At 40.7% G+C, this 9,888-nt stretch overlaps 1 protein-coding gene across 2 annotated transcripts; it reads left to right on the top strand.

Annotated features, from left to right (window-relative positions):
* The first annotated feature begins 71 nt into the window (after window positions 1–71).
* atg9b (autophagy related 9B) lies at window positions 72–9,567 on the top strand. Of its 2 annotated transcripts, XM_080907272.1 has the most exons (14): window positions 72–785; window positions 957–1,000; window positions 1,255–1,319; window positions 1,887–2,057; window positions 3,785–3,926; window positions 4,077–4,825; window positions 5,125–5,278; window positions 5,490–5,669; window positions 5,784–6,029; window positions 6,298–6,536; window positions 6,651–6,744; window positions 7,102–7,186; window positions 7,411–7,580; window positions 7,710–9,567. In XM_080907272.1, exons 1-13 carry the CDS (start codon window positions 677–679, stop codon window positions 7,560–7,562), a joined length of 2,430 nt encoding a protein of 809 aa, XP_080763398.1. In that variant the 5' UTR covers window positions 72–676; the 3' UTR covers window positions 7,563–7,580; window positions 7,710–9,567. The 2 variants fall into 2 exon arrangements, with proteins under 2 accessions (XP_080763398.1, XP_080763397.1); XM_080907271.1 differs by having other exon boundaries at window positions 7,411–9,567.
* Window positions 9,568–9,888: the final 321 nt, after the last annotated feature.

Genomic DNA, 9,888 nt, shown 5'->3' on the forward strand with positions numbered 1-9,888 from the left:
TACAATTGCTACTCGGAAATTGCGTCAGTGTGATCAGAAGTGACGTCAAAGTCGTTTTGTTGACATTTGTTAGCGAAAGACAAAAACAGTGCACACGCACAGGTTGATGTATTTTTGGAAATCAAGTAACGGACCGCGGAACCGACCGAAGACAGCCGTGTTGTAACTGAAACGAAGTTGTGTGAGATAAGCGAGCTGTGGTGAAGAGGTGGACACTGAGCAGCAAACACTAAAAAAGGGATAAAGATCAGCAGATGAACCGACGGCAGACGGGAACAAAACAAACCGTGTCACCCTGACTACAAGACTGGCTGAATCATTCACAGGTTAGCCAGCCGCTGCACAGTCATTTGGCTCAGGTAGTAATCTTTTATTAACGTAAGGGACGCTCATTACTAACTATACGGAAGCTTCATGTGCTGAATTGTTAACTCCAACGCAGAATTTTACTTGTCATCATGGTCGTGTAGGGTTACACAAGCGCCGTCCATTAGTGGAGCAGGTTAGCAGGCTAATGTTAGCTGTAGCTAACCTCCTTTCTTCCTGAAGTGCTCGAGCTGCTAAGTAGCTAGCTGCAGGATGTAGTTGTGGTTGCTAGTCTGCTTTCGTTTCGTATAGTCTTTAGTATAAGTAGCTCGTTAGTTGTGGAGGGGTGACCTGAAGAATGTGAAGCACAATGGCCAACTTTGAAGCTTACCAGGAGTATCAGAGAATTGATGACTACGAGGAGGACTCACCACCAGGAGAGGAGGATTTACTGGTGCACGTGCCTGAGGGCCTAAAAGGTAAACATATTATTATTGCTTACGTTAAAAGTGGTTTCTAATGTATGTTAAAGTTTGTACTTGTTAAGGTTAAAAAGGCTGGCCATCTGCTGACAAATGATGCAACAAAATAAGAGGTTAAGTAAGTTGTAAAAGACTTCTCCCTTTCCAATGGTCTCATTTCTGTTTCAGACTCATGGCACCATATCAAGAACCTGGATAACTTCTTTACAAGGATATCCTTTTAAACTCTGTGAACAAACTGGCGAAAGCCAGAATGATCCCTTTTACATCATTTGAATGTCACTTCTGCTGCTGCTGCTATGGGATCAAATATGAATATTTAGACATTGTGTTACACTGATTGTTATCACTTCACTGTGCAGTCAGCTTACTTATAGTGAATGTCCACACCCTAAATACTTATAGTTAAAATAATTGCATACCTGTTGTAGGGCTGTTTAAAATTTTCCTTAACCATGTTGTTCACATATATCACTTTCATCAAAAAAATGGCTTTGCCTGTATGATGTTTTCCGAGTTCTTTGAACTTGCGTAAGTACTGAGTTGCACAGAAATACTCACCATGTTGAGATGGCTAAAATATTGCACCATCATAGCAGGTGATACACATTGAATGCAAAACATTAGGTTGATGTGTGTTTGCAGATCTAAGAGGAAATTTGTTTGGCCTTGTGTATGTGTCTGTGAGTTAAGTGCACCCCAGCCTTTGACGACAATACCCCTTTTTTTTTTTTTAAGCAATTCCGTCTCTAAATGTTATTTTGTATCTTTTTTTAATATGGTCATTTATTCTGTTATGACTTTTTCTGTTAGGATTAATCCCTTCACCAGCTGCCATGTTAATGCAACATATTTTTTATACTCCTGCTGTTTGTGCTGCTGCCATGCCTGTATGACATTTGTTATTCCTGGTGTTTATCAGATGGGGCGACTTTACTTAACTACAGTGTGTAGTGTAGTGTATTGTTTATAACCTAATTATTTATAGCAGTTAAACATTAAACACTTTTCATTGTTATCTTTTGGTTTTCTTGGTATTTTCATTAAGTGTGTAACCTAATCACTCTCTTTTTTTTTTTTTAAATCTCACTCTCACAGTCAGCTATTGTTTGTTGTCACATTCACAACGTTCCTTGTCAACTGCGTGGAATACGATGTCCTGTTTGCCAATCGAGCGGTCAACCACACAGGGCCAATCCAGAACCCTTTGGACCGGAACAAAGTCACACTGCCAGATGCCATCCTACCAACTCAGGAGTGCACTGCAAGGTAATGATGGCATATTACAATCCTACAGACAGTTTAGGTGTCTGAAGGAGATTCGTTTTCTTTTTTTTTTCTGGTGGGAAAAGGATGAGTTGACTTAATCTGACAGAATGTACAGGCATGAAAAGTCATGCACATTCCAGGAAGTTTGATTAGACACTTTGTTCTCAAGCAGAGTCCAGGATTAGAGACAGGCCTTTAGAGGGATGTCATTATTCTGACTTAATACAGTCGCAATTAGACTTTCACACTAAATCTCTTTATGGGCTGTAAACGATTTGGCAAGAGTGCAAGATACACATACTCTGAGAAAAGAAAAAAAAAACTATTTAACTGTAACCAGCATGTTTTCTCCTTTAATCTAGAAATCTGTTAGAACTCACTTGTGTTTGTAATGCAAGGCAATGGTTTGTCATCAGATTAATTAGACTGGTTTCTATATTTCATTCAGTGTTTTTTTTTTTGTGTTTTTTTTTGTGTTTTTTTTTTTTCATTTTTGGTTTAATTCACCCTGAGATTAGTAGCTTCAACATTTCTGCAACTCATGGTTACTTGGAGGGAGGTGTTTGTTTTGAGAGCTCAGCCTGGCTTTGGAGAACAGAGCGATGTAATTGATAGCTATGGTGAGGTACAGCTAGCCAACCGAGATGCTGACAGCTTGGCTGGGACAGCGAGCTGACTACCACATGACACCTCACAAGCTGACTGCAGGAGTAAGCCCCCCACCTACCCCTCCCACTCCTGTGTTGTCACATTTTTTTTTGACAACATGTAGCCTAGACTCAGCTTGACTGCAGCTCAATAGTTGTTTATATCAAAGGCAATGACGTCCGCTTGGATTTCTAATTTGGGAACAACTTGTCCCACAGTTCAGGCTCTCTCTGTCCTCTTCATACCCCATATCTAATTTCCCTCATAAAGCAGCTTTAAAACGCTCGGACTGAAAACAAGATTGTATTTTGTTTAATACATCTGAATGTTAACTCATAAAGAGCTTTTACAGTTGCACTGAAATTTGCTAATGTTTGTTTAGACACATGGGAACATTAAAGGGTTTCCTTAAATTTAGAATATAATGAGCAGACATCCACCACTGTACTTCAAACACCCCCCCCCCCCACCAAAAACATGTTAACTGAAGTTTACTAGATTACTCCATCTAAGATCAGCTGTTGCATACTTCATATAAATATTATGTCATTAGATAATGAAGAGCCAACTTAAATTATTAGTAGAGGAGAGGGGAATGTGTGTAGATAGATAGATAGATAGATAGATGAATACTTTATTAATCCCGCAAGGGAAATTGTTGTGTTACAGTGTGTGAATGTGTGTGTGAATGGGTGGATGACAGGTTGTGTAAAGCGCTTTGGGGTCCTTAGGGACTAGAAAAGCGCTATACAAATACAGGCCATTTACCATTACTGCAGCATGATAAAGAGTAAAAATAGTACTGTCTACAATAAATGACAAATAAACAACACAGTTAAAATAAAAGTGCCACAGATGCCCAGTACGGGCCTTATACTGAGATAGTGCAGGGATTTTATACACACAACAGTGATTAAAAAACAAGTAAAAGTATAAATGAAGTTAGTTAAAAACCATAAAGTATGACCGACATTGTGTAAGAGATTTTACAATGACTCTACATTATGTACAGTGTTTACTATGTATGAATTGATACATGAAGTTAGCCATGTTTTAAAGGAGCTTTTGTTTCTGTTCAGGATTCAAGAGAACAGCTGGATCATATTCCTTCTCATTATGGCTGCTATATTCTGGATCTATCGTCTTATTAAGGTCATTTGCAACTTTTTGAACTACTGGGAGATCAGGCAGTTCTACATCAAAGCACTGAAGATCAGAATGGTGAGTGCACCAACTTGAGATGAGTATTAAGGTCATTCAAACAAATTTTTTTGACTCATGTTCATTGGTATGCAGAGAGATGATAAATCTCAGTGTTTTAAATTGTGGCTTTGTCTCAATGTGAGTGGGTTCCTTGTGTCTTTCTCCCAGGATGAACTATGCAACTACACATGGCAGGAAGTCCAAGACCGTCTAATCAGCCTCCAGAGGGAACAGCAAATGTGCATTCACAAGAAAGAGCTGACAGAACTTGATATTTATCACCGGATCCTACGTTTTAAGAACTACATGGTGGCTATGATAAACAAATCCCTGCTGCCGGTGCACCTGCAGCTCCCCCTGCTGGGCAATGTGGTCTTTCTAACCCAGGGTCTGAAGTACAACTTTGAACTCATCCTTTTCTGGGGCCCTGGCTCACTCTTTCAGAATAAGTGGAATCTGCACCCCAAGTACAAGCGCAGTGGAAACCGCCTGGAGCTTGCCCAGCAGCTCAGCAGGGTCATCCTCCTGATGGGTTTGGCCAATTTGCTGCTATGTCCCTTCATCCTAGTGTGGCAGGTGCTCTATGCTTTCTTCAGCTACACAGAAGTGATCCGCAGAGAACCTGGGAGTTTGGGCGCACGTCGATGGTCCCTCTACGGTCGTTTATACCTGCGTCACTTCAATGAGCTGGACCATGAGCTGCACGGGCGTTTGGGTCGTGGCTACAAACCCACTTCCAAGTACATGAACTCGTTTACATCGCCACTGCTGACTGTGATTGCTAAGAACATTGCCTTCTTCTCAGGCTCAGTGCTGGCTGTTCTCATCGTACTTACAGTCTATGATGAGGATGTTCTGACAGTGCAGCACATTCTGACTGCTATTACTGTGCTGGGGGTGACAATAACTATCGCAAGGTGAGTCCTCAAAGCAAGCCCACCCAGTCAGTCATCAAAAAACAACTACAATATACACTGTTACAAATTATTTGTCTATTTTTATTTCATTTATTCAGCTGAAAGCTAATCAGTGAAGTAATTCTTTAAATAACTCACATTAAAACTATGAGCAAGTATTAGATATTCTTCATCAGGTACTCCCATCTGAATTTTTAACTTTTTATGATAAAGCTTTTCTCTTTTGCTTATCCATTTGTCTCATATGTGCAGGTAATGCACAGCTGTAATGCTGACATTTTGTACCTGTCCCACGCCAGGTCTTTCATCCCAGATGAGCATATGGCGTGGTGTCCAGAACAGCTGCTGCAGTGTGTGCTGGCACACATTCACTATATGCCAGACCACTGGAGGGGCAACGCTAACAAGAGTGAGACCCGTGACGAGGTGGCACAGCTGTTCCAGTACAAAGCGGTGAGGAATGCAGAAACTCAGTGGATAGGAACACACTTGTCACACTCAAGTCAGACTGAAATTATGTGCTTGTTCTGGCTGTGATGAGGGTTTTTAATCTAGGACCTGGGTAATGCTAAAACTGTCAGATTGGTCACAGTCATATTTTTATAGGGTGTACATAAAATAAAACGTACAGAACCAGAAATTCATGTCATCTCTGTCCACTCAGGTGTTCATCTTGGAGGAGTTGCTCAGTCCTATTGTCACACCCTTCATTCTCATCTTCCTCTTGAGAAACAAGTCTCTAGAAATAATTGACTTCTTCAGGAACTTCACCGTGGAGGTCGTTGGAGTTGGTGACATCTGTTCCTTTGCCCAGATGGACATCAGACGCCATGGAAACCCAACAGTAAGACCCATTCCTTTTGTCTGGCAGGAGTGAATGAACAAATGTCTCAGTGAATGAAGACTGTGGAAAAAAAATGATATCAAAAAGGTGATCTGTCTATTGATGTTTTTTCAGTGGCTGTCAGAAGGACAGACAGAGGCATCTGTGTACCAGCAGGCTGAAAATGGCAAAACGGAGCTGTCCCTCATGCATTTCACCATAAAGAATCCACGGTGGCAGCCCCCTCAGGAGAGCTCAGTGTTTATCAGCCATTTAAAGGAGAAGGTGCACCATGATGCACAGGCCGGCCCCTCCACTCAGCTGCTGCTCTCAGAGGCGCCTCTCTGCACCTCGCTGCAGTCCAACGAGTCTGGCACTGGGGTAGGAACCAAGTCGATAACACAAACAGCAAGAACTACTTATTTGCTCAAAAATGATATAGGCAGCTAATGTACAAAGAAAACTCAGTAATGCAGTCATCCCTTTCCATTAGGATCATCAGTTTTTCCCTATAAATACTTAATGCCTAAACTACTAGAAATTTGATTACTGATAATGGCTTCATTATGAAATATATTGTTGTAATTTCTATTCTCATTAATTTTTTTCCTTTATTTTTTTGTAACTTTCTGACATTTGTTGTTTCCAGGCTGATAATCTTTTGGCCAGTGTCCTGGCTCACCCTGTTATAACTGCATCTGGACTGCAAGGGCGAGACCATCGACTCATCCCACCGAGCACCGCTGCTTCTGCTGCAGCCAGCGTTCTCGCCTCTTTGTCCACGTCTCAGCTCGCGCATACCAGTCGTGGCCGGTCACACGGCCTCCTGCCCTCCTCCGTCCACCCTGAGACTACCATGTACCACAGTGAGCGCACCGTAATTGACAGGTATTTTTCAATATTACATTTTATATACTTCTATTCTGAGCTTATTTATAACAAAACAATACCAAACAAAATCCAAATGCTTGTTGAAAAAAAAGTGTTTGGCTTTTTTCCCAGTATGTCTAACAGTGACTCTCGTGTCCGGAGCAATGCACTGCAGTCAGAGTTTGCCTCAGCCGAGATGAGTCTCCATGCCATCTACATGCATGAGGTAATTTCCTGTTCATGAACTATAGCCTCTCAAACGTGTGTGTGTGTGTGTGTGTGTGTGTGTGTGTGTGTGTGTGTGTGTGTGTGTGTGTGTGTGTGTGTGTGTGTGTCCAATGTCCCTTTTTTTTTTCCTCCAAAATTTTAGGTGCTATTTTTGCACATAGACATGCAAATCTTTACTTTGGTCTCTCATGTATCATCGTAGCTTCAGTTCATGGTTTCATTTTTAGTATTGCTTAAAAGATTTAATGCTCGAAAGGCACATTTTGAGCCAGAGTAATGCTTTTAGTATCTTTTGTAGGTACCATAAGTTTAGCACCCGTTTCTGCTGCACACTGAAAACTGTTTGTCTCTTCAGCTCCACCAGCAGAGCTCCCACCCACCAAGAACTTCAGGCCAGTGGCATAATCCAGTGCCAATGAGAGATCTGCACACACACACTGGTAAATGAAAGTGTTGATTTTTAAGAACCTGTTATTTTTAATTCAGCCAAAGATTATGAATATTAGTTTGCAGAGGACTTTTATAAATATTGTTGGTGTCAGTTCAGAATCAAATGAATGTGACAAAAATTCTTGTTGTGCTGAAATCCTGGTTCTGATGTGGATACCCTGATATTACAAATCATTAGACAGCAAACCAATAGATATTATACCCTTATTCTCAGGTTACCAGGCACACAGCGGCCTCAGTTCCAGCATTTCTGTGCCCACCACTGTCCATCTTGGTGGCTGGCAAGAGGTAGAAGAAGATGAAGAAGACGATCAGGAGATTAATAGTGGATCTACTCCAAAACAGGGCACTGGGGGTAGTTGTTGAAGTGCCTTTTGTCATAAGGTATACGCTCTCATTTCAATGCTCTGTGGTTCTGTATTTTTGGGCATTGTTTGTCCTGAAGCTACAAAGCCGTGATCATTTCTCTTCTTCTTTTTTTGTGTTTTTGTTTTCTTTTGTTTTGTTTTTTAGTGTTTACATTTTACTTTCTTCAACGAAAGTTGTGGCCTTAGATGATCTTCATGGAGAATTTAGCATGGACCTTTAATACACCATTCAGCGTTTTTAGGAGGGACTCATTGAATAACCACAGTCTCTGCACCTCTACGCCTCATCCTGTCATATCAGGCAGACTATGGCATCAGGGAAACCATATGTCTTCCGTCCACATTGTCACAATTTTCTTATCAACTTGTAGGAACTTTTCCCGAAGCTCGTATGACAGAAAGATCGATGAGGTGTAGGGTAATCATAGATCCACCGTGCGACGATGGGCGCGAAACGCGAAAGGTTCATCACAACTTCTGCTGCGCACAAATCGAGTATTTGAGCATCACAGGGTATTATGGTGCAAGTATAATTGAAGTTTTCCACAGAATAGTGTCTCAATCTGTGCCACAGCATGAAGTCTTCAAATTGTATCTTGTTTGCCTGAACAATTTTAGTCATCTGGGGGGGGAAAAAGCATTTCAGAGTTGTGCTATTTGACTCTTGTAAAATGTAAATACACTTTTGCATCTTGCTTGTTCCTTCAAAGGTCACATTTTTACTACTAGATCCAATTCCTGCAAAATATACCAAGTATTGAAATGATTCAAAAGTTCACTATATACAGTAGCCGCACTGCTAAAACACTATGTGTATCTGGGAGTTCCTTGAGCCTAAGCATGCACATGGTTTGATGCTGCTGTCTGTGTTTAGTGGTCCTAAATGCAGATTTTTGTTCAGTGTTGTTGTTTCTGCGGCTCATCTGTCAAGACAGTTGCTTTTCCTCAAAAGCAGAGCCGTAGTAATGGGCACCAAGTACACTTGTCTTAGAAATCCCAATGCAGATAGAAGATGTAATTGAAATCTGTTTAAGCTGGACAGAGCCAGCGTTATGCCTTAACACCGATGTAAAAACATGTATTTAAATCCTAGTTTTCCGCATTACCTCAGTTGTGGAGGAGAAAAAACGAATACACAAATCGATACCTCTGTAGTGTATTTACTCTTGTGTAAATATTTATTATACATAAACGTTTTTTTCATTCTAGAGGTGCATCTTTCGACTGCATTTTGATTTTAATGGCAGGTGTAGGTGGAAACCATTTTTAAAAGAACAAAACAGTAAGGTGTTACTTTTTTCAAATACTTTGTGTGCTTGTTACCATTTTTTGTGCTTTCCCTCAAACTGATCATATAAAAATGGAACTTCATCATAAGGGCTGATTTCAGAGTGCGTGCTAAGGACGGCAATTCTGCTAAGACTTTATTTTTCCAAAGTAAGATCATTATATATATTTATTTCCCCACATATGTAATTGATACAGGTATATAGAGAGATATAATTTATTTAGGAAAAAAAAATTAAACAATCATAAACTTTTACGAATGGAGGTGGTGTGTGGCCCCTCTTACAATGTGGTTTTTGTCTTTAATTTTGGTGTTATTGCAAAGATGCCATGCCCAGCGGCAAGATGGTGAATGCAATTGCCGGTAAACCCTGAAATAAACTGGGACAAAATCTCATAGTTGATCTAGTGATGACAATATCAACCCAGTTTTATTGCATTCTGCAAAGGAATATAAATTGAGCCCTCCACCTCTATAAGACTTCAGAGTGTGTCCTAACCCTCTCGTGTGTTTAGAAGTTGTTTCACTCTCACGTTGAGCGTGCATGCGTCTGTGGAGGGAATGCATTTTAACATCTGCGTAATTATGCTAACACTTTTGCACTGATTGAAAAGCATTTTTAATGTGTGTGTGTGTGTGTGTGTGTGTGTGTGTGTGTGTGTGTGTGTGTGTGTGTGTGTGTGTGTGTGTGTGTGTGTGTGTGTGTGTGTGTGTACTTGCATCCTGATTTAACTTTATAGATAAGCATTGCATCAGCCTGTCTTGTGTTGTCATTTGTCCTCAGCAGACTATAAGGAAACACTGTGGCCAAGCACATAATGTTTTTTTGCTGGGTTTTTTGTTTTGTTTGTTTTTTGTTTTTTCTTCTGCCGCTGGTCAGTAAATGTCTGTTTCCCTCACACGGCCTTAAATGTGCTTACACGCATTTCTTGTGGTCGCAGTTCATTTGTGGTGTTTTTTTCCATATGAGATGAGTTTGTGTTGTAGAGACACTGGAGCTCAGCTTTGAACACAGAGTTTTGATAGTCTGCACATT

Source organism: Rhamphochromis sp. 'chilingali' (assembly GCF_963969265.1).
Source record: "Rhamphochromis sp. 'chilingali' genome assembly, chromosome: 16".
In the NCBI taxonomy this organism is placed as follows: Eukaryota; Metazoa; Chordata; class Actinopteri; order Cichliformes; family Cichlidae; genus Rhamphochromis; species Rhamphochromis sp. 'chilingali'.